At 44.0% G+C, this 25,590-nt stretch overlaps 1 protein-coding gene across 6 annotated transcripts in view; it reads right to left on the reverse strand.

Moving 5' to 3' along the window:
* Positions 1–25,590, reverse strand: part of POLA1 (DNA polymerase alpha 1, catalytic subunit) — a 350,282-nt gene that overhangs the window by 167,164 nt on the left and 157,528 nt on the right. For all 6 annotated transcript variants that reach the window (XM_045006207.1, XM_045006127.1, XM_045006369.1 and 3 more), the window contains exons 31-32: positions 25,396–25,527; positions 17,439–17,613 (exon numbers count right to left, since the gene is read on the reverse strand). In XM_045006207.1, coding sequence (XP_044862142.1) covers positions 17,439–17,613; positions 25,396–25,527 — 307 coding nt within the window. The remainder of the gene's footprint in view (positions 1–17,438; positions 17,614–25,395; positions 25,528–25,590) is intronic.

Genomic DNA, 25,590 nt, shown 5'->3' on the forward strand with positions numbered 1-25,590 from the left:
AGTATTACTACTATAAACAAGGTTTATAGAATTAGCGGCTAAAGATAGAACACATCAATTTAGTCATCCAGTCCATTTCTATGCCAGAGCAAGACTATTCTCAAACAATAATGCTTTACTTTATCTCTCTCTCTCTCTTTTTTTTTTAAATGTACTTATCACACACTAAGGACATGTTTGTAATTTAAAAAAAAAAAAGAGAGAGAGAGAGACCATATGCTTGCTCTCTAAAAGAGAACCCTCCTGGTCTCCCCTAAATCACACTTCAAGCAAGGGCCTGAACCTTGTTAACAAATTCTGACCATCAATACCACACAAGATAATTATTTAGTTGATACCAAATTCACAGCATCCAGAGATTTAAATAAGGGGCTGTTAACTCACACACTTTATCTGATCTCCAGTTAAGATATTGTGGAATACAAGGTTGCTCAGCAAAGTATGTGAATAGCACAGCTGAGCAGTTTTGTTATTTAAAAAAATAAATAAATCTTGAATAACCAAGATTTATTAAAATTAAAACTGATCAATTCATGGATGTGGTGGTTAGGAAATATAATCATATTGCTTTGTCTTTCCTTTCCCTCCTACTCAAACCCACAGATGTGGTTTCCCTTCTTTGTATAATATGACAAAATAGACTGTAAATTCTCTGGGGGCAAGAACCACATACAATTTATATGTATAATGAAGAGAGTAGCACAATTTGGGGAGCTGTAAAATAAATAATTTAAAAGGCAGTTGCTTTGGTAATTACTATAGGACAAAGTTCAAAAAATGTTCTACCTTTAAAATGAGTTTCTACAAAATTACATTAGGTAGCCCATACGAATGGGTTCTCCTCAGAACAAATAAGACAGGCAGTGACTACCAGAAGTAAAAACAAACAATCTCCTGAAAAAAGTAGTCACCATTACCAAATTAAACAGGAACTAGAAAAGCAACTTTCCTAAAATTAACATGCTGCAAAACTGTTTGCATGTCAAATAAAGAACACCAGTATCTGCATAAGCCTATGGACCACTGGAATTTCTCATGGAAATCGATTATACAGACATGGGAAAAATTCCCTTTTATGCAGCAAACAGTGTCAGTAATTCACACAGGCTTTTAAACACCAGTAAGCTACAAAGGAGGAGTGAACTCCATAGAATTTCTGTCTCAGTTGCTTGGCTGCTTTTAGAAAACACCTTACTAAGGGATGAGAGAAATGCACTCAGTAGATCCTAAGACAGAAATAAATTTGAGAATGTTGACCTTTTGAAAATGGTACTTGAGACAGATCTTGCTCTAGGTTGCATTGGAGAAAGCTAAAGAAGTCAGATAGTTTGCACCAAAAACACAAGAACATAAGAATGGCCATACTGGGTCAGACCAAAGGTCCATCTAGCCCAGTATCTGTCTACCGACAGTGGCCAATGCCAGGTGCCCCAGAGGGAGTGAACCTAACAGGCAATGATCAAGTGATCTCTCTCCTGCCATCCATCTCCATCCTCTGATGAACAGAGGCTAGGGACACCATTCTTACCCATCCTAGCTAATAGCCATTTATGGACTTAGCCACCATGAATTTATCCAGTCCCCTTTTAAACATTGTTATAGTCCTAGCCTTCACAACTTCCTCAGGTAAGTAGTTCCACAAGTTGACTGTGCGCTGCGTGAAGAAGAACTTCCTTTTATTTGTTTTAAACCTGCTGCCTATTAATTTCATTTGGTGACCCCTAGTTCTTGTATTATGGGAATAAGTAAATAACTTTTCCTTATCCACTTTCTCAACATCACTCATGATTTTATATACCTCTATCATATCCCCCCTTAGTCTTCTCTTTTCCAAGCTGAAGAGTCCTAGCCTCTTTAATCTTTCCTCGTATGGGACCCTCTCTAAACCCCTAATCATTTTAGTTGCCCTTTTCTGAACCTTTTCTAGTGCTAGAATATCTTTTTTGAAGTGAGGAGACCACATCTGTACACAGTATTCGAGATGTGGGCGTACCATGGATTTATATAAGGGCAATAATATATTCTCAGTCTTATTCTCTATCCCCTTTTTAATGATTCCTAACACCCTGTTTGCTTTTTTGACCGCCTCTGCACACTGCGTGGACATCTTCAGAGAACTATCCACGATAACTCCAAGATCTTTTTCCTGACTCGTTGTAGCTAAATTAGCCCCCATCATGTTGTATGTATAGTTGGGGTTATTTTTTCCAATGTGCATTACTTTACATTTATCCACATTAATTTTCATTTGCCATTTTGTTGCCCAATCACTTAGTTTTGTGAGATCTTTTTGAAGTTCTTCACAATCTGCTTTGGTCTTAACTATCTTGAGTAGTTTAGTATCATCTGCAAACTTGGCCACCTCACTGTTTACCCCTTTCTCCAGATCATTTATGAATAAATTGAATAGGATTGGTCCGAGGACTGACCCCTGGGGAACACCACTAGTTACCCCTCTCCATTCTGAGAATTTACCATTAATTCCTACCCTTTGTTCCCTGTCCTTTAACCAGTTCTCAATCCATGAAAGGACCTTCCCTTTTATCCCATGACAGCTTAATTTACGTAAGAGCCTTTGGTGAGGGACCTTGTCAAAGGCTTTCTGGAAATCTAAGTACACTATGTCCACTGGATCGCCCTTGTCCACATGTTTGTTGACCCCTTCAAAGAAATCTAATAGATTAGTAAGACACGATTTCCCTTTACAGAAACCATGTTGACTATTGCTCAACAGTTTATGTTTTTCTATGTGTCTGATAATAATAATAATTGGAGATATACCAATCTCCTAGAACTGGAAGGGACCTTGAAAGGTCATCGAGTGCAGCCCCCTCCCTTCACTAGCAGGACCAATTTTTGCCCCAGATCCCTAAGTGGCCTCCTCAAGGATTGAACTCACAACCCTGGGTTTAGCAGGCCAATGCTCAAACCACTGAGCTATCCCTCACCCCATGGATGAGGAGATACTCATTGTCTTCTGGAGAAGGTTCTTCAGCAATCTATCTTCCGTTAATTTCCTCAGACTCAAGAAGGATATTGACATTGCATAGCACTTCAGAATCAAGGTACCACAAATCATAACCCTTTTGGATAGGCTCCTGAGATAGGTGCTAGAGAGACAATAGGTTGCTTTTGTGAGGATGTAATGGAACTGGGTGATGACAATAAGGTCAGGTCCACAAACCAATTTATTCAGAGCCACACTGGGGCTGTGGAAATCAGTTTCATTTGGTCACTGATACTTTCTCAGGACCTTTGGAATAATGAAAGGAAAAAGGAAGGAACATATAGAGTTTGCTGTGATTTTCAGGAACAGTAAATCTATACATCCCTAAGACTAGTCAGATTCCTCTTCCCCCCCCACTCCAAGTGCAAAGATAAAAGAACTTACAGATGGAACTCATAAGCAAACATCTCTGTTATTTAGAGTTATCTACATTCTGCAATTCTGGTGTAATACTTGTGGACTGAGGTTCCGTTCTCCAGCATTTAAAGTAGAGTGGCTGACCTAGTCTGCTCCGACGAAGTGGGTATTCACCCACGAAAGCTCATGCTCCAATACGCCTGTTAGTCTATAAGGTGCCACAGGACTCTTTGCTGCTTTTACAGATCCAGACTAACACGGCTACCCCTCTGCTCATACTACTAGTCTGCTCTGAGACTGAAATCACCAGCATAGTATCAGAGGGGTAGCCATGTTAGTCTGGTTCTGTAGAAGCAGCAAAGAATCCTGTGGCACCTTATAGACTAACAGACGTTTTGCAGCATGAGCTTTCGTGGGTGAATACCCACTTCTTCGGATGCAAGTAGTGGAAATTTCCAGGGGCAGGTTTATATATGCAAGCAAGAAGCAAGCTAGAGATAACGAGGTTAGTTCAATCAGGGAGGATGAGGCCCTGTTCTGGCAGTTGAGTGAAAACCAAGGGAGGAGAAACTGGTTCTGTAGTTGGCAAGCCATTCACAGTCTTTGTTTAATCCTGAGCTGATGGTGTCAAATTTGCAGATGAACTGGAGTTCAGCAGTTTCTCTTTGAAGTCTGGTCCTGAAGTTTTTTTGCTGCAGGATGGTCACCTTAAGATCTGCTATTGTGTGGCCAGGGAGGTTGAAGTGTTCTCCTACAGGTTTTTGAATATTGCCATTCCTAATATCTGATTTGTGTCCATTTATCCTTTTCCTTAGAGACTGTCCAGTTTGGCCGATGTACATAGCAGAGGGGCATTGCTGGCATATGATGGCATATATTACATTGGTGGACGTGCAGGTGAATGAACCGGTGATGGTGTGGCTGATCTGGTTAGGTCCTGTGATGGTGTTGCTGGTGTAGATATGTGGGCAGAGTTGGCATCGAGGTTTGTTGCATGGATTGGTTCCTGAGTTAGAGTTACTATGGTGCGGTGTGCAGTTACTGGTGAGAATATGCTTCAGGTTGGCAGGTTGTCTGTGGGCGAGGACTGGCCTGCCACCCAAGGCCTGTGAAAGTGTGGGATCATTGTCCAGGATGGGTTGTAGATCCCTGATGATGCGCTGGAGGGGTTTTAGCTGGGGACTGTATGTGATGGCCAGTGGAGTCCTGTTGGTTTCTTTCTTGGGTTTGTCTTGCAGTAGGAGGCTTCTGGGTACACGTCTGGCTCTGTTGATCTGTTTCCTTATTTCCTCGTGCGGGTACTGTAGTTTTGAGAATGCGTGGTGGAGATTTTGTAGGTGTTGGTCTCTGTCTGTGGCAGCAAAAAGTCCTGTGGCACCTTATAGACTAACAGACGTTTTGCAGCATGAGCTTTCGTGGGTGAATACCCACTTCTTCTGTCTGTGGCGTTAGAGCAGATGCGGTTGTACCTCAGTGCTTGGCTGTAGACAATGGATCTTGTGGTGAGCCCGGGATGGAAGCTGGAGGCATGAAGGTAGGCATAGCAGTCGGTAGCTTTTCGGTATAGGGTGGTGTTAATGTGACCATCAATTATTTGCACCGTAGTGTCTAGGAAGTGGACCTCCCGTGTAGATTGGTCCAGGCTGAGGTTGATGGTGGGGTGGAAGCTGTTGAAATCGTGGTGGAATTTTTCCAGAGTCTCCTTCCCATGGGTCCAGATGATGAAGATGTCATCAATGTAGCATAGGTAGAGAAGGCGCGTGAGTGGACGGGAGCTGAGGAAGCGTTGTTCCAGGTCAGCCATAAAAATATTGGCATATTGTGGGGCCATGCGGGTGCCCATAGCGGTGCCACTGATCTGGAGATATATAATGTCATCAAATTTGAAATAGTTGTGTGTGAGGATAAAGGCACAGAGCTCAGCAACCAGTTGTGCTGTGGCATCATCAGCGATACTGTTCCTGACAGCTTGTATTCCATCAGCGTATGGGATGTTTGTGTAGAGAACCTCTACATCCATGGTGGCCAGGATGGTGTTTTCTGGAAGGTCACCAATGCATTGTAGTTTCCTCAGGAAATCAGTGGTGTCACGGAGATAGCTGGGAGTGCTGGTGGCACAGGGTCTGAGTAGAGAGTCCACATATCCAGACAGTTCTTCAGTGAGAGTTCCAATGCCCGAGATGATGGGGCGTCCAGGATTTCCAGGTTTGTGGATTTTGGGCAGTAGATAGAATAGCCCTGGTCGGGGCTCTAAGGGTATGTTGATTTGTTCCGGTGTTGGTGTAGGGAGTGTCCTGAGTAGATGGTGCAGTTTCTTAGTGTATTCCTCAGTGGGATCTGAGGGAAGTGGCCTGTAGAATTTGGTGTTGGAGAGTTGTCTGGCGGCCTCCTTTTGGTAGTCAGACCTGTTCATGATGACAACAGCACCTCCTTTATCAGCCTCTTTGATTATAATGTCAGGATGGTTTCTGAGGCTGTGGATGGCATTGCGTTCTGCACGACTTAGGTTATGAGGCAAGCGATGTTGTTTTTCCACAATTTCTGCCTGTGCACATTGGCGGAAGCATTCAATGTATAGGTCCAGACTGTCATTTCGACCCTCAGGAGGAGTCCATGTGGAGTTCTTCTTTTTGTGCTGTTGGTGGGAGGGTAACTGTGTATCAGTGCGCTGTTCAGTGTTGTCCTGAAAGTATTCTTTGAGTCGGAGACGGCGAAAGTAGGCTTCCAGATCACCACAGAACTGTATCATATTGGTGGGGGTGGCAGGGCAGAAAGAGAGTCCCCGAGATAGGACAGACGTTTCTTCTGGGCTGAGTGTGTGGTTGGATAGATTGACGATATTGCTGGGTGGGTTAGGGGTACCATGGTTGTGGCCCCATGTAGCAGGTAGGAGTTTAGACCAGCTTACAGTCCTTTTTCCTTTGTAGAGAGGTGAAGTGAGTAATGTAGATCTCCTGTCTTATTTTAGTGAAATCCGTTTGTATGGAAGTTTGGTTATTGATAAGAGTCTCCAGGTTGGAGAGCTCTTTTTTGATGTTTTCCTGTTTGCTGTATAGGATGCTGATCAGGTGGTTCCTCAGTTTCTTTGATAGAGTATGGCATAATCTCTCACTGTGGTCTGTGTAGTACGTAGATAGCAGTGGATTTTTTACCTTTAGTCCACTAGGTACGATGTCCATCCGTTTACATTTGGAAAGGAAGATGATATCCGTCCGTATTTGTGCAAGTTTCTTCATAAGGTTGGATTTCCACTCCATACGGCTAAATGCAGTGCCTTGCATGGTGTCTGGCCACACAATAGCAGATCTTAAGGTGACCATCCTGCAGCAAAAAAACTTCAGGACCAGACTTCAAAGAGAAACTGCTGAGCTCCAGTTCATCTGCAAATTTGACACCATCAGCTCAGGATTAAACAAAGACTGTGAATGGCTTGCCAACTACAGAACCAGTTTCTCCTCCCTTGGTTTTCACTCAACTGCCAGAACAGGGCCTCATCCTCCCTGATTGAACTAACCTCGTTATCTCTAGCTTGCTTCTTGCTTGCATATATAAACCTGCCCCTGGAAATTTCCACTACTTGCATCCGAAGAAGTGGGTATTCACCCACGAAAGCTCATCCTGCAAAACGTCTGTTAGTCTATAAGGTGCCACAGGATTCTTTGCTGCATCACCAGCATAGTATGTGGAGTGCTTTAACATCACAGAACATCTTTTCTGCTCATTTCAAGATAAGCAATGTCTCCCTGAGCAGGGCTACACTTCATCTGCCATGACTAGTGAGGTGAGCCATCACTGCAGCATTCGCTAAATGGAGAATGACCCAATTCTGTAAAATACGAGATCTGAAGATGTTTCTGGCTCTTTGATCACTTTCTCTGCAAAGACATCTGGTTCACATGACATTTCTCACTACAGTGGCTCAATTCAGATCCAGTTGTTTGAAAAGATAAGCAAAGTTTAATCCATCAGACACAATATTTTCCTAAAATTATCCAGAAGGGAGGGTTTCTTCTTCAGAAAATGTTCTTGGATCCACTGCAAGAAGACAGAAAGCCAGGATTTCCTATGTAACAGAGAGTAAGACATATAGGGCTGGTCTATACTACAAATTTAGGTCAGTTTAACTACATTGTTCTGTGCTGTGAAAAATGTCACACCTTCTGCAATGTAGTTAAGCCAACCTAAGCTCCAGGGTAGACATTACTAAGTCAACAGACAAATTGTTCCATAAACCTAGTTACCACCTCTCAGAAAGATGGATTTACGACAGTGAATGAAGAACCCCTTCCGTCACTGTAATAAGCGTCTAACAACAGCAGCACAGTTGCCCAGTGTAGACATAGCCTAAGTAAAAACAAGAAGACATTTAAGAGTCAAATGATTTGTTTGGTTACCTGATGAGGCTGAATAAGACGTTCTAGCCACTATAAAAACAAATTTCTGTTGCATTCCAGAGACAAATATATGTAGGCCACCTCCAGTATTGCAGAAAAGATCCCAGAATAACTAAGAAGAGCCTGGAATGTTTGTAGATGACTCAAAGATTTATGATATAACTCTGATCAACTATGTGAGAATTATATTTTTATTTTTAATGTGGGTCTTTGGAAAAAAGACTTGGTTTTACCACCCAATACAGTTTACATGCTAGAGAACATTCCTGATAAAATGCTGCAAAATAAGGAAACTTTGGGATCATGGAGATATCAAACTGAACGTATTTGGTTGTTAATCTTACAAGATGTTGCAATAGGTATATGGATGATCAGTCTTGCAGAGCTACAGATGCTTTAAAAAAAATCTCTGTTGTACAAATATTATACACCAAAAAAAAAATTCCATCTTGAATTGCACTGCAAAATGCAGCTTATGAATTTGAAAACAATAGAATCTACAGAGCATTAAACAGTTTTTAAAATCTAGCCACTACATTTTGGAGTGACTAAACGGAAACTAATCTCTTTTGAGCCCCAATTGTGAGTACTGAATACTTTTGAAAACCCGGTCCTATATCTATAAGGCTAGCATAATCTTCTGAAGAATTTTTTTGGCTTTTGAAAACAAATGGATATAACTCAGGAAACCTTTTTGTCTCTCTCTGCCTCAGGATAATACAAGATTAAATCTTCAACTGCTCTATCTGGGCCATTACCAAAATGTCCACTGCCTCTGAACTGTAGGGTCTGAATTTTCTTTTGATTGTTCTGAAACTTGTATGCGAAGTCAGCATTCTTGCAAGTCAGCACTCCACTGGACACAGACATAATGATTAGTGATCCATTAGTGATTATCTTTGAAAAGTCAAAGATGGGAAAGATTCCAGAGGACGAGAAAAGGGAAAAATATAGTGCCAATCTAGAAAGAAAGAAAGAAAGAAAGAACAACCCAGAAATTACAGACAAGTCAACTTAACTTCAGTTTCCGGAAAGATAATGGAGCAAATAATAAAGCAATCAATTTGCAAACACCTAGAAGATAATACGGTGATAAGTAAGAGTCAGCATGGACTTGTCAAGAACAAATAACGTCAAACCAACCAAACAGAATTTTTTACAGGGTAACAAGCCTTGCGGATAAGGGTAAAGCAATAGATGTTATATATCTTGACTTTAGTGAGGCTTTTGATACGGTCTTGCATGACCGTCTCATAAACAAACTAAAGAAATATAACCTAGATGCAACTACAATAAGATGGGTACATAACTGGCTGGAAAACCATTCCCAGAGAGTAATCATCAGTGGTTCACAGTCAAGCTGGAAGGGCATATCAAGTGGGATCCTACAGGGATCAGTTCTGAGTCTGATTCTGTTCAATATAAGAACATAAGAATGTCCATACTGGGTTAGACCAAAGGTCCATCTAGCCCAGTATTCTGTCTTCCGATGGTGGCCAATTCCAGGTGCCCCAAAGGAAATGAACAGAACAAGTAATCATCAAGTGATCCATCCCCTGTCACCCATTCCCAGTTTCTGGCAAACAGAGGCTAGGGACACCACCTCTGCCCATCCTGGCTAATAGCCATTGATGGATCTATACTCCGTGAATTTATCTAGTTCTTTTTTTAACCCTGTTACAGTCTTGGTCTTCACAACGTCCTCTGGCAAAGAGTTCCACAGGTTGACTACATTGTGTGAAGAATCTTCATCAATGATTTAAATAATGGCATAGAGAGTACACTTATAAAGTTTGTGGACAATGGGGTTGGGAAGGGTTGCAAGTGCTTTGGAGGATAGGATTTTAACTCAAAATGATCTGGACAAACTGGAGAAATGGTCTGAAGCAAACAGGATGAAATTCAATAAGGAGAAATGAAAAGTACTCCACTTAGGAAGGAACACATACAAAATGGGAAATGACTGCCTAGGAAGGAGTTCTGAAGAAAGGGAGCTGGGGGTCATAGTGGATCATAAGCTAAATACGAGTCAATAGTGTAACACTGTTGCAAAAAAAAAGCAAACATCGTTCTGGGATGTATTAACAGGAGTGTTGTAAACAAGACACGAGAAGTAATTCTTCTGCTCTACTCCGCGTTGATTAGGCCTCAGCTGGAGTATTGCGTCCAGTTCTGGGGACTGCATTTCAGGAAAAATGTGGACAAATTGGAGAAAGTTCACAGAACAGCAGCAAAAATTATGATAGGTCTAGAAAACATGACCTATGAGGGAAGATTGAAAACATTGGGTTTGTTTAGTTTGGAGAAGAGAAGACTGAGAGGGGACATGCTGACAGTTTTCAAGTACATAAAAGGTTGTCACAAGGAGGAGGGAGAAAAACTGTTCTCCTTAACCTCTGAGGATAGGACAAGAAGCAATGGGCTTATATTGCAGAAAGGGCAGTTTAGGCTGGACGTCAGGAAAAACTTCCCAACTGTAAGGGTAGTTAAGCACTGGAATAAATTGCCTAGGGAGGTTGTAGAATCTCCATCACTGGAGATTTTTTAAGAGCAGGTTAGACACCTGTCAGAGATGGTCTAGATAATACTTCAGTCCACTGCAATCAAGGTAGAACTGCACTAGATGACCTATTGAGGTCCCTTCCAGTCCTACGATTCTATGGTTCTATGATTCTATAGCACCAGCTTGAAAGTTAATAGTTAAAATGGCACAATCCAATTTGCTTTTAAACTTTTTAACATTTTATTATGGGAGGACAGAGCCTTGTCAATATCTCTTAGCAAAATATTAAGAGTTCCAATTTCCTCCAAGCCATCCATCCCTGCATAAAACATCTATTTTAAACACTGCTTCCATCTTCCTTTCTGATCTGATAAAGAAGCTACCTCTTCCAAGGGAGCATATGATTTTTTAGAGCACCCTTCAGTGAGGGAAGTGATCCCGGTAAGGGAGCTCCAGATTTCCCTCTCTCCTCATTAGGGAGCTCATAACTATTTACTTGAGGATTGCATGCTTCATAGCTTACGTAGGGAAAGCTTACTGCACACATCAAGTGATCCTTGCATCCCTCAAGCTCGTGTGCCATCCTCCCATCTTCAGAGACTTCCTGAAACTCCTCCCAATCTTCCCTGAAAGGGGTTCTGTGTGCTCCCATTTCTCCCTCCTCCCATACCAGGGTCCCCCATTTCCCTCTCCTCATATCAATAGCCCTCTGTGCACCCCCATTCCCACTTCCCATAATGCCCCCCTTATTTCTCATAGCAGAGGCTCTGTGTGCCCTCTATCACCCCATATCAGGTACCCCCAACCTCCTGACCTGGGGTTTTGTGCCCCTTTCCCATTCCCCTTCCTCCCACATCAGCATCCTCAATCTCCTCTAAGCAAGGTTTCAGTGCATCCTCTAATGTTCAAACCCCTCAGCAGGGGTTCTGTGTACCTCCCCCATAGAAGGGTCATTCATTCATAGAACATCAGGGTTGAAAGGGACCTCAGGAGGTCATCTAGTCCAATCCCCTGCTCAATCAAATCCCCAGACAGATTTTTGCCCCCAATCCCTAAATGGCCCCCTCACGGACTGAACTCCCAACCCTGGGTTTAGCAGGCCAATGCTCAAACCACTAAGCTATCCCTCCCCGCCCCTTCTCCACCCATGGCAGGGACTAAGAAAACCTTCATTATGCCCTTCCCCATGCACAGGGGGCTCTGCCTTCCCCCTGCCTCTCCTTCCTCTTTCCCCCATACCAGGACTCCCCAATCTTCCCCTCACCTGTGGTTCTTTGTGCCCCATTCTTCACTCTCCCCATGCCAGGGGCTGTGTGCATGCTCCCATTCCTTTCTCCCCCATTCTTCCTCCACCCCACTCCCCCAACATTATTCTTCTTTCTGTCTGTGAGGGCAAATTCAGCTCTCAGGGCTTGGCTACACTGGAGAGTTGCAGCGCTGGTGATGGCTTTACAGCGCTGCAACTCACTCACCATCCACACTTGTAAGGCACATACAGCGCTGTATCTCCCTGGCCACAGCACTGGTTGTACTCCACCTCGACCTGGGGAATAACGACTATAGCGCTGCTGATGCAGCGCTGTTCCGCCAGTGTGGCCACCAAAAGCGCTGTTATTGGCCTCTAGAGGTATTCAGAGGTATCCCAGAATGCCTGTTCAGCCACTCTGCTCATCAGTTCGAACTCTATTGCCCTGTCCTCAGGTGACCAACCGTCAGACCTGCCCTTTAAATGCCCTGGGAATTTTTAAAATCCCCTTGCTGTTTGCTCAGCCAGGCGTGGAGTGCAATCAGTGAATCTTTCCAGGTGATCATGCCTCCACGTGGCAAACGAGCCCCAGCATGGAGCAATGGCGAGTTGCTGGACCTCATCAGTGTTTGGGGGGAGGAAGCTGTGCAGTCCCAGCTGCACTCCAGCCGTAGGAATTACGATACCTTTGGGCAGGTATCAAAGGCCATGCTGGAAAGGGGCCATGACCGGGACGCACTGCAGTGCAGGGTTAAAGTGAAGGAGCTGCGGCGTGCCTACTGCAAAGCCCGCGAGGGAAACCGCCACTCCGGCGCTGCCCCCACGACCTGCCATTTTTACAAAGAGCTGGACACGATACTTGGGGGTGACCCCACCTCCACTCCAAGGACCACCACGGACACTTCAGAGCGGGGGGGGCGGGGAGGAGGAGGAGGAAAGCGAGAGAGAGAGAGTACTGGAGTGGGGGGAGACAGTCCCAGGAGGCATGCAGCCAGGAGCTCTTCTCAAGCCAGGAGGAAGGTAGCCAGTCGCAGCAGCCGGTACTTGGTGGAGGACAAACAGAGGAGCAGGTTCCTGGTAAGCGGCTTTTATTTTCAGGATGGAAATGTTTCGGGAGAGGAGGGAGGGTTAGGGCTGCATGCCTAGATGCAGAACAGCGCATTGATGTGGTCTATCACGTTGCGCTAATCGGCCTCGGTAATCTCTTCAAAAGTTTCAGCCAGAGCGTGGGCAATGCGCTTGCACAAGTTTACTGGGAGAGCCACTGTGGTCCTTGTCCCAGTCAGGCTAATGCGGCCGCGTCACTGTGCCGTGAGGGGTGGGGGGACCATTGCAAGACACAGGCAAGCTGCACAGGGGCCAGGGCGGAATCCGCATTGCAGTAGAAGACCCTCCCGTGCTTCCCAGGTGACCCGCAGCAGCGAGATATCTTCCAGGATAACCTCCTGTGGAAAATGTTGGCATAGTGTTCAGTGTAGGTGCCCCCTGCAGCTGTTTGTTTTCCCCAATGCACAGAAACCCCAGTACAGCCCTGAACCAGTCCCCCTTACTCACCATTTCAGGGCTCCCGTGGGTTATGTGCGCTCTCTTTGGTATGGGAAAGTTATGCTATTGTGAAGACTGTTACTGTGGGGGAATAACTCTGTCTGGTATAAACAATGCTGCCTCTGTTAAGTGTTGCATTTTGGCTTTACAGATGCAACCTTGAGATCTCGGCTGAGAGACTACAAAACCTCCGGAAGAAGCTGCGAAAAAGCAAAGAAGACATGCTGCAAAAAGTTATGCAGCAATCTCTCACAGAGAATCAAAAAGTGCAGGACTGGAGGGAAAGGGAAAGCAGGATCCACCAGAAAAAATGCAGCGCAGAGGAAGAAAAGCACGAAGCAGCTGATAAAGATCCTGGTGCGCCAAGCGGACTCTATCCAGGCGCTCGTAACCATGCAGGCGGAGCACTACCGCGCCCGCCCCCCCTGCTGCCCTTGTCCCAAAGCTCTTTCCCTTGTGCTCCCATGTCAGCTCAAAACCCCCTTCCCCAGCATCCAGGTTCTTACCACCACCAGCTGCCTCCAACACCTGTACGTTCACCAACCAGCCCTGAGAACTATGACCCTTACCTTCTGCACTCAACCCCCCTCCCTCACCATGCAGTATAGCCATCCTGAAGTGCAGCCATCATTGCACAGCACTCCAGACAGGACATATTCAAGCCTGTAACTGTACAGTTCCCCACACTACCCCCTTGCCCTTTTAGGTTCCCAAAAAGCTGTGTGTCTGTCAATAAAGTAATTTTCTTTTCAATAAATGAATTCTTGGCTTTGAAAAGAGTCTTTATTATTGCAGAAAGTCAAAGATACCTTAGCCCAGGAAAGAAACAGGCACTGCAAATCAGCTTAGGAAACGCAGATTCCTACTAACATTGTAGCCACTGCACTTCACTCACGTGCAAGGCACCAAACATTACTGTTGGTTTTCAGCCTCAAATTCCTCCCTCAAGGCATCCCTAATCCTTGCAGCCCTGTGCTGGGCCTCTCTAGTAGCCCTGCTCTCTGGCTGTGCAAATTCAGCCTCCAGGCGTTGAACCTCGGAGGTCCATGCCTGACAATCTTTCACCCTTCCCTTCACAAATATTATGGAAGGTACAGCACGCGAATATAACCGTGGGGATGCTGCTTTCTCCCAAGTCCAGCTTCCCATACAGAGATCGCCAGCGCCCCTTTAAATGGCCAAAAGCACACTCCACAGTCATTCGGCACCGGCTCAGCCTGTAGTTGAACTGTTCCTTGCTGCTGTCAAGGCTCCCTGTGTATGGTTTCATGAGCCACGGCATTAATGGGTAAGCGGGGTCTCCAAGGATCACAATGGGCATTTCGACGTCCCCTACTGTGATCTTCCGGTCTGGGAAAAAAGTCCTGGCCTGCATCTTCCTGAACAGGCCACTGTTCCGAAAGATGCGTGCATCATGCACCTTTCTGGGCCAGCCTGCGTTAATGTCAATGAAACGTCCACGGTGATCCACAAGCGCCTGGAGAACCATAGAGAAATACCCCTTCCAATTAACGTTCTCGGATGCTAGGTGGGGTGGTACCCGAATAGGAATATGCGTCCCATCTATCGCCCCTCCACAGTTAGGGAAACCCATTTGTGCAAAGCCATCCACAATGTCCTGCACGTTCCCCAGAGTCATGTTTCTTCTTAGCAGGATGCGATTAATGGCCCTGAAAACTTGCATCAACACGATTCCAACGGTTGACTTTCCCACTCCAAACTGGTTCCCAACCGATCGGTAGCTGTCTGGAGCTGCCAGCTTCCAGATTGCAATAGCCACCCGCTTCTCCACCGGCAGGGCAGCTCTCAATCTCGTGTCCTTGCACCGCAGGGTTGGGGCAAGCTCCTCACACAGTCCCATGAAAGTGGCTTTTCCCATCCGAAAGTTCTGCAGCCACTGCTTGTCATCCCAGACTTCCATGACGATGTGATCCCACCACTCAGTGCTTGTTTCCCGAGCTCAAAAGCGGCGTTCCACGGTGCTAAGCATGTCTGTGAATGCCACAAGCAATTTTGTGTCATACGCATTACGCGACTCGCTATCATTGTCGGACTCCTCATTGTCACTTTGGATCTTAAGGAATAGCTCAACTGCCAAACGTGATGTGCTGGTGAGACTCGTCAGCATATTCCTCAGCAGTTCGGGCTCCATTTCCCGCAGACCGAAACGGAACACAGAATCGCACTGCACAGAAACCGTTGAAAGATGCAAGATGGCGCCAAACGTTGAGGGAAACACAGGGATTGCTGGGATGTGAAGCGATGTATCACGGGGCGTTGGGACAGGAAGCAGAATGACCCGACCCCTCCCCACAACCCACAGCGCCAGAATGAGAAGAGGTGCTCTGTGGGATAGCTGCCCATAATGCACCACTCCCAACACTGCTGCAAATGTGGCCACACTGCAGCGCTTTCCCTACACAGCTATACGAAGACAGCTTTAACTTCCAGCGCAGCACACCTGCAAGTGTAGCCAAACCCTCAGTTACATTCAGGGTGTCAACATGTAAAACTCTATTGGGAGGATGGGCAGAGATGAGAGAGGATCATTGCTATGCTGGAAGGTGATAATGGGGCTATCAATCAGTTTTATCTAGACAACTGCAAAAGTGCTCGAGGCTGTGGCTGTGCTAAACAGCTGGCAGGGACTTCATGTGTCTCCCATTTTCCAATTTTCTCCAAAAATCAATAAGGTTCTGGTACTGATGCCTAGAATACTCCCTGATATTTTAGAATAGATTGGTAGAGCCCTGCACAGATACAAAATTTGTATCTGCATCTGATCTGTGATCTGCAAACATGGCCCTTGGATATGAAGTGGATATCCGCAGATTTGCGGAGCTCTATTGATTGGATGCAGTGTTCTAAAGGTATCCCATTACATATGCAATGACAGACAGACACAGAAATGCTGTCAGGTTGAATGTAAGACCGCCATCAGCTCGGCCAATTACTCAGCTTTGGGGAGGAAATAAAATGAAAAATGATGTATATGCATATTCATATCATATTTTCTATAAAAGAGCTAGAAAATAAACCCTTTGTTGAAGAAAATTTACAAGTAACTTACTAAACATTGAACTTTTCCTCTAAATAGGGAGCTGTGGAGGTGCCCTTTCTGTGTGGGCTAGGAAAAGTTTTACTGTTTTTTCTGACATCATCTAAAGAAAAAAAGTTCTTCTAAGAAAAGCTCAGGCACCTGCACCGCTCTCAGGCTGAGTGAAAACGGGTGAATCTGTGTGCACCTGCAGCTGTAATGTCTCTTTCTTGATTGTTCCACTTGCCTGACACACAAGGAAGGAAGGACCCATTACTATGGATTACTATAGCCAGGGGCGGCTCCAGGCACCAGCACACCAAGTGCGTGCTTGGGGCGGCAAGCCACGGGGGGGAAGGGGGGGGAAGCTCTGCCAGTCGCCGCGAGGGCAGCAGGCAGGTTGCCTTCGGCAGCATGCCTACGGAGGGTCCGCTGGTCCCGCGGACCTCCCGCAGGCTGCCGCTGAATTTGCAGGACCAGGGACCTCCCGCAGGCAAGCTGCAGAAGGCAGCCTGCCTGCCGTGCTTGGGGTGGCAAAATGCCTAGAGCCGTCCCTGACTATAGCTGCCTGCCTGATATAGCCTAGGAAAAATGTCTTTATTGCCATATTTCTGAAAAGATATACCTTTTCATTGGAGATTAAAGATATTAACAGAGATGCAATTTTCTTTTTTCCCGGACAGATGCCAAAGAGCACATAGTCTGTAACTGTGTAGTATGTTTTCACAAGATTTTCTTAAATTGCTAAGAAACAACAGTGCTGACATTTATAAAAACTAAAGGGTGTCAGACAGAGTTAGATTTTACAACCCTTACTCATACAGATGAGCACTTACTCATATGAGTAACTTCACTCAAGTCACTAGGACAACTCATGTGATTAAGCATACAACTAATCCACACTGCTTAACTATCTAGGTCATACAAAGTATAAGAGTATGACCACACTGCTGCTGAAAGCGTGCCTCCCAGCCTGGGTAGACAGACTTATGCTGATTCAAGCAGAGCTAACAAATGCTGCAGCATCATAAGCAGCAATTTCGTTTAGCTGCCCAAGCCCAAGCCTGCCCAAAGCCCTGGGTTTGAGTTTGAGTGGCCAGCCAAAGTTGCCATGCGCATAGCAATGCACACACTGTTATTTTTAGAGAGCTAGCATGAGTCTGTCTACACCCAGGCTGGGAGATTAATTTCTAGCTGCAGTGTAGATATAGCCTAACTATTCTCTCCCCAACACAGACTGACCTGAAGAACAGATTCCCTAATGTGCTTCTGCTAAGAAATTATGTTCATTGATTCCGCTCACTCTGCCTCTTGATGCTCTCTGGATAAAGTGAGTTTTAGATACTTACCTAACCATGTTGCAATGAGAACAGAGTCAATTCCATCTATGGGCTCACAGATTCGAGCTACTACTGGGTGAATCTGTTGTGACAGATAGTACTGAGTATCAACAGTAAGATTTTCTTGTTTTTGCAGCTGTTCTGGAGCATACGCTCTCTGGCTGGCACTCAGATTTGACCCATCCTAAGAAAGGGGACACACAAAACAAACCAAGAGGAAAAAATCAGTCATATGTGGGTTGGTGTTGAGGTTAGATGTTTCAACATTATAAAACTGTTTTTAAAAAAGGGTGCAGTGGATTCCTTCCTTCAGCTATTTTATTACATATCCAATACAAATTCAAGAAATCTGAAGAAACAGGTTACTTTTATTGCTGGCATTAGCTAGTAAATTCAAGAACATAAATCCAGCTTGTATTATTACAGCTTGTGTGTGCAAATCAGTAATAGTAGACAGAGTAAACAGTCCCATCTGTCAATTCAGAAATACACAATGAAAATATACTGTTACCATCAGCCCAGTTAAAAGTATGCAGAGGGCAAACATTTTGGGATCACCTTATATTAAATCAGCACTATCACATTACAGTAATCGTTAGAGCAGCTTCCTAAGCGTTGTGGTGGATTCTCCATCACTGGTAATTTTTTTTTTTATCAGATTGTATTATTTTTCTAAAAGATATGCTCATGTTCAAACAGGAAGTAATTCATGGCCTGTGTTACACAAGAGGTCAGATTAGATGATCACAGTGGTCCCTTCTGGCCTTATAATCAAATAATCTATTGTAACAAGCAGATACCAAATCACAGCCTTACATTAATGTACTAAAATAATCAGTGGTGCATCATCAAGGAACAGACAAAACACTAAGTTGTAAAATGATTTTTTTGAGACTTGTGCTCTCTCAGTATTACAATAACCTCCCTCCTTCTCCTCTGCTTTGGCTCATGACTGGATTCGCAGTAAAGAAAGAACTGAAGAGATGGCAGGTCTGCCCCGCTCCTTATGCCTTCAGTGCAGAGTATGAGGAGATCAGGAATACAGGCGTGGACCAATGGACACTTATTTGCAAAAATTCTCCAGTCTCAGGCTCATGGAGTGCATGAATATCCACAGAGAGGGACCACACTTCTTGAAGAACTTCAGTCACAATAAGGTATATAACTTCCCCTTCCCACTCAGACTCATGCAGGGAGGAAAGTTGTCTGACTGATAAGGACAAGAAAAGCCTGCTAGCAGCAAATATCTCCAGTGGCCAGTGATGGGACACTAGACGGGGAGAGCTCTGAGTTACTACAGAGAATGCTGTCCCATGTTTCTGGCTGGTGGGTCTTGCCCACATGCTCAGGGTTTAACTGATTTGCCATATTTGGGGTCAGGAAGGATTTTTTTTCCCCGGGTCAGATTGGCAGAGACTCTCTGAGAGTTTTTCAACTTCCTCTGCAGCATGGGACACAAGTCACTTGCAGCTTTAAAGCAGTGTAAATGGTGAATTCTTTGTAACTTGAAGTCTTTAAACCATGATTTGAGGACTTCAGTAACTCAGCCAGAGGTTAGGGGTCTATTACAGGAGTGGTTGGGTGAGGTTCTGTGGCCTGCAATGTGCACGAGGTCAGACTAGATTATCATGATGGTCCCTTCTGACCTTGAAGTCTATGAATCAGAATGGAAGGAGGAATTAAGAGAGCAAGACTGAATCTATTTTGCTAAGAAGTTTATGCTAGGTTCTACATAGACAGGAATAAAAATGGGTTGATGGAGAAGAAACTGTCAGACACCAACACAGAGACAAGTAGCACCACAGAGAGTGTGAGCAACCCAAAAGGGCTGAGCAACTTAAGAAACTCTTTGCAATCCTTCTTGTCAAGAGCACCATTCTGGAGTTCCAGAGAGCACAATGAGCCTTTCTTAAACAGAAAAAAATTGAAAACAGAGGCTGAAACAAGTTGGAATGAGAGGCTAAAATGCAGGTTGAAAATGGGGCTGGTGGGAGGGTAGAGAAAAATCTTGAGTTCCAAGAAAAAAATGTTCCAGGAAATACAGCATGCATTAAACCTGTAGAATACCACTCGCAGGTCACGTGAACACTATGGAAAAAAGTGTATTTTTCACACACATAAGCTAATGTATGCGAAAACCTAAGAGTGAGTGTAAGTAGTGTGGGTTGATCTCTTTCTGTTATTCAGTAACACCTGTTGTACTGCCGTAGACCAGGATTCTAACCCCGTAAACCATCGAGGAGCCATGCCCCAAGGCAGACAGACACTATGTTGGGATGAAACACACAACTCTCATCCTGTGAAAGGAGATAAGGAATGGTCAGGAACATCAACAGCAGTTGGACACAGAAGTGAAGCAGATAAGGATACCAAGCTGGTCTCGGTCAGGTCAACACTATAACGATAAAACTGACTTTGTTTTGTCTGATCTTGTTCATTACCCTTGGTATCAGTGGCATTGGAGGAAATGCATAGAACAGACCCCTCTTCCAAGATAGAAGAAAGAGTGGTGGTCCAGACCCCTCTTGATCAGAAAACAGGAAACTTCCTGTTCCTGGAGATGGCGAAGAGATCACCTCTAGCAATCCCCATCTTTGGAATATGCTGTGGAGAACGTGGGTGTCTAGCTCCCATTTGTAATCCTGTGAGAAGTGTCTGCTGAGAACATCAGCTGCAGTGTGCTGAATACCTGGGAGGTAGACTGCTGAAATTTGGATCTGATGAACCATGCACCAATTTCATAGTTTCATGGCTTCAGCACACAGGAATTATGGATATAGAACAGGCAGGATCTGTTGTCTGTCATGACCCTGATTAATTTGCCCCTGATGAGGGGTAGGAAATGAAAGCAAGTGTTCCTGACAATCCTGAGCTCCAACACATTAGTGTGAAGACTGGTTTCTTGAGTTGTCCGTCTCCCCTAGTCGTGAAGATATTGAGGTGGGCTCCCCATCCCAACAGCAATGCATCTCTGTTGTTAAAGTCACTGATGGGGCTGGGTGACAAAAAAGAATGTTTGCACTGACACTGAGTTGACCCTTCCACCAGTTTAAGGAGTTCCTCACTTGTAGAGGAACTGTCATCTTCTGTCTAAGGTCTCTACCCAGAGAGTAGATCTTTCTGAGCCAACTCTGGAAGCAGCAGAGACATAACCTTGCATGAACTGAAAACAGTTCCTTAGTGATATTCCTGAGGCATGTTGCACATATGCTAAGAAGGGCTCCCCGGAACTTTCTGTACCAGATCTGATAAGGTTACGAATCTGTCTAAGGCAAGGTACGCTAAGGCTATTAATGAGTCCAATATGCCCCTATGAACTATATCCCCTCTACAAGAATGTGGACTTTTAAAACATTCAGCTGCAGACCTAACTCCTGGAACAGACCAAAGTCTGGGTGGATGACAGCACTACTTTGTAGGAACGCCCCTGGAGTAGCCAGTCATTGAGGTACAGGAAGACTAGGATCGCTTCTTGTCAGAAGTAAGCAGCCATTACTGCCAGGACTTCCGAGAACACTCTGGGGGCCAAGTAAAGGCAAAAGGGAAACACACAGTATTGGAAACGATCCTGTCCTATAGTGAAGAATAAGTATTTCCTGTGCAATGGATGCATCATGATATGGAACTAGGCATCTTGTAGGTCAAGGACCGAAAACCAAACCCCTTTCTCCAGTGAAGGAATTATAGCTGCCAGAGTCACCATTCTGAATTTTTGAGACTTTATGAACTTGTTTACAAGTCTTAGAACTAAGATCAGTCTCTACCCTGCATCCTTCTTTGGCACAAGGAAATAATTTGAGTAAAATCCCTTGCCCTTATGAGGAGGAGGAACCAGATCTATTGCTCCTAATCAAAGGAGAGAGTTCGCCTGTCTCAATAAAAGCTTGTGGGAGGGGTCCCTGAAGAAGAATGTGGAAGGGAGGTATGATGCAAGGGAGGGAATGATGTAAAATGGATGGTACAGCCTTATGTTGATTCACTTGTCTATGGCAATCTGCCTCCAAGCATACAGGAATTAGGCAAGGTGGTCTCCAAAAGGAGGGGATCTGGGCTAATTCACGCAGGTGTAAATCCCAAGGTGTGGAATGGATTGAACCTTCAACCAACACATCAGAACTGCTGCTTTGAAGATGGCTGGGTGGTCACGGAGAGCAGATGGCAGTCCTTTTTCTTTGAAATCTGTCTCTCTTTCTGGGGGATTCAGTGGATCTATGGAACCAAGAAAACTGAGCAGGAAACAATCTCTGGGCAGTCTGTGACCCAGTAGACCTTTTTTTGATAAAGTTATTTTGTTGATAAATGCAAAGTAAAGCACATGGGAAAACATAATCCCAACTACACACATAAAATGATGGGGTCTAAATTAGCTGTTACCATTCAAGAAAGATCTTGGAGTCATTGTGGATAGTTCTCTGAAAACATCCACTCAATATGCAGCGGCAGTCAAAAAAGCAAACAGAATATTAGGAATCATTAAGAAAGGGATAGATAATAAGATGGAAAATATCATATTGCCTCTATATAAATCCATGATATGCCCACATCTTGAATACCGCATGCAGATGTGGTCACCCCATCTCAAAAAAAGATATATTGGAACTGGAAGGGTTCAGAGAAGAGCAACAAAAATTGTTAGGGATATGGAATGGCTTCCATATGAAGTGAGACTAATAAGACTGGGACTTTTCAGCTCTGAAAAGAGATAACTAAGGGGGGATATGATTGAGGTCTATAAAATCATGACCGGTATAAAGAAAGTCAACAAGGAAGTGCTATTTACTCCTCATAACACAAGAACTAGGGGGTCACCAAATGAAATTAATAGGCAACAGGTTTAAAACAAACAAAAGGAAGTATTTCTACGCACAGTCAACCTGTGGAACTGTTCGCCAGAGGATGTCGTGAAGGCCAACACTATAACAGGGTTCAAAACAGAACTAGATAAGTTCATGGAGAGTAAGTCCATCAATGGCTATTAGCCACGATGGGCAGGGATGGTGTCCCTAGCCTCTGTTTGCCAGAAGCTGGGGAATGAGCAACAGGGAATGGCTCACTTGATGATTACCTGTTCTGTTCATTCCCTCTGGGGCACTTGGCATTGGCCACTGTCAGCAGACAGGATACTGAACTAGATGGACCTTTGGTCTGACCCAGTATGCCCATTCTTATGTTCTTATTTGTAGGTGTATGTATGCCCATGGATCATAATGTAGTTCTAGAGTACACAAGACTCATATGCGGTTTCTGAGAAGAATTCACAACTATCTAAGGGGAAGTCCTCCACTGTGTTCTGTATGTCTCAAGGAAGTCCCGAGATATAGAGCCACGATGCCCTGCACATAACCAGTGCCATAGAGATGAACCTGGCAGCAGCACCAACAGCATCTAAGGATGCTTGAAGAGCAGTTCTGGCCACCAATTGGCCCTCTTGAGATGATGGACTGGAATTGCTCCCCATGTTCTTGTGGCAAATGGTCAATAAAAGCTATGAATCAGTTATAATTTGTAAAGTTATATTTGGCCATGACCACTTGATAATTCACAATCTTAAACTGTCAAACTGCTGACGAACAGGACCTTTGCCCAAAGAGACCGAGCCTTTTCTGGTTCTTGTCATATGGGGTAGACTTAGAGAAGCACTGCCTACTTGACTCATTTACCACACCCACCACCAGGGAGCTAGGTGGAGGATGGGAGAACAAAAAGTCAGAATCCTTAGAGGGAACAGCGGGTGGGGGGGACGGGACTCCTAGCTGCAAGTCCCTGCCAGGCTGGGAATGGACAGGACTTGTCCTTTCCTTGCCTCGCAGCTCTCAAGGGGGAGAGGGGAGATCAGGCCCACCTCTGAGAGCCTCCCCCTGATAAACGAAGCTCCAGTGCTGGCAGCAGCCCCGAAGGTTCCTGCAGTTGGAAGAGGTCCGTGGACATGGGTCCGATCTCCCCCTGCTGCTAGGAGCCCCCAGCCAGAAAAGGGACCACCATGGTTAAAACACCTTGAAATTTCAGATGTAAACATCTGAAAACATGAAACTGACCATTTTAAAATCCTCTGTCCATGAAACTGATCAAAATGGACTGTGAATTTTGTAGGTCTCTAATAATAATAATAATATTTATTCCTTTCTAGATGTAAGTGATAGGACTGCCTTTTCTGCACTGACAGAAGCGTTTAGTAAATATTCTTGTTCTGTATTTGGGGAAAAAGCCAGATGTATTTATATCATATGATGATGATACAATACTTTCCATTCCAGTAGTAACTCAGGAGGATGTTAAACAGCAGCTACTTTTTAAATCAGCAAGTCTGGATAATTTGCATCCAAGAGTGTTTAAAAAAAAAAAAAAAAGCTGGTCCAGGAGTTCTCTAGAGGCTTAATTTTGATTTTCAATAAGTCTTGAACACTGGAGAAATTCCAGAGGACTGGAAGAAAGTGAATGTCATGTCAATAGTTAAAAAGGGAAAGCTGGATGACAAAGGTAATTATAGGCCTGTCAGCCTGACTTTGATCCCAGGCAAAACAATAGAAGGGCTGATTTGGGACTCAAATAGAAAATTAAAAAAGGGTAATATAATTAATGCCAATCAACATGGGTTTACAGAAAATATATCCGGTTTAACTTGATATCTTTTTGGATGAGATTACAGTTTTGGTTGATATTGTTAAGGTAATAGTGTTAATGTAATATACTTAGCGTTTGGTAAGGCATTTGGACTTGGTACCATATGACATTTTGATTAAGAAACTAAAATGATACAGAAATCAACAATGGTACACATTAAATGGATAAAAAACTTGTTAATGGATAGGTCTTCAAATGTAATTGTAAATGGGAAACCACCATCACGCAAATACATTTCTTGTGGGGTCCTGAGGAATGGCTCTTGGCCCTATGTTGTTTAACATTTTTTTTTAAAATGACATAAAACCATCACTGATAAAGTCTGCAGATCACACAAAGATTGGGGTAGTAGTAAATAATGAAGAGGACAGCTCACTGATATAGAGTGTGCTGGATCATCTGGTAAATTGAGAACATGAAAAGAATATGCATTTCAATATGGCTAACTGTAAAGTCAGATATAGGAGCCTAGAATGCAGATCATATTCACAGGATGTGGGACTATTCTGGGAAGCAGTGACTCCGAAAAAGATGTAGAGTCATGGTGGGTACTCACATGACTGTAAACTCCCACTTAAACACGCTAGCCAAAAAGGCTAATGTGATCTTTGGATATATAAACAGTGGAATATCAAGGGTTATTTTAATCTCTGAATTTGTCACTGTTGCTACCGCTACTGAAAACTATATCCAGTTCTGGTGTCTACACTTCAAGATATTGAAAAACTGGAGAGGGTTCAGAGGAGAGCCAGAAGAATGATTAAAAGACTGGACAACATGCCTTATAATGATACATTCAAGGAGCTTAATCTATTTAGTTCACTAAAGAGAAGTTATGGCATGACTTGATGACAGTTTTATAAGTCCCTACATGGAGAATAGAAATTTCATAAGAGGACTCTTCAGTAGAAAAATGTATGACAAGATCCAATGGCTGGAAGTTGAAGTTATACAAATTTAGTCTAGAAAGATGGTGTACATTTTGAACAGCACAGGTAATAAACCATTGGAATAACTCATCTAGGGTTGTGGTGGATTCTCCATCATTGTAAATTTTTAAATCCAGATTGAATGTTTTTCTAATAGACTAATCTGGTTCCAACAGGTATTAATTCAGGGAAGTCTTATGGCCTGTGTTATGCAAGAGGTGAGACTAGCTCATCAATGGTCTCTTCTGGACTTATAGTACATGAATCTATGTCAAATTTAGGGCATATGTTACTTAATAGCGTTCTTTAAAAATACAGAATAAAGACATTCAAGGGTTTGAGGGATTTTTGTTTTGTTTTATTTTCTCCCAAAAACTCCTGAATAGTATCTAGCCATAACCAAGATTTTTTTTTACCTGACAGATCACATACGACACAGTATCTCCTGCTTTCACCTTTCGGCCTCCTTGAGAGTTTATCCACATGGCAACATGCACATGTGGCAAGCTTTTTTTGTCAGGATAATCCTGAGGATCCTTTGTCAATGCCTAAGAGATCAAAGGGGAAAACAGGTAGGTATCTTTAAGAATAATGCAAATTAAATGCTGGAC

This window comes from Mauremys mutica, chromosome 1 (genome assembly GCF_020497125.1).
Source record: "Mauremys mutica isolate MM-2020 ecotype Southern chromosome 1, ASM2049712v1, whole genome shotgun sequence".
Classification (NCBI taxonomy): domain Eukaryota; kingdom Metazoa; phylum Chordata; order Testudines; family Geoemydidae; genus Mauremys; species Mauremys mutica.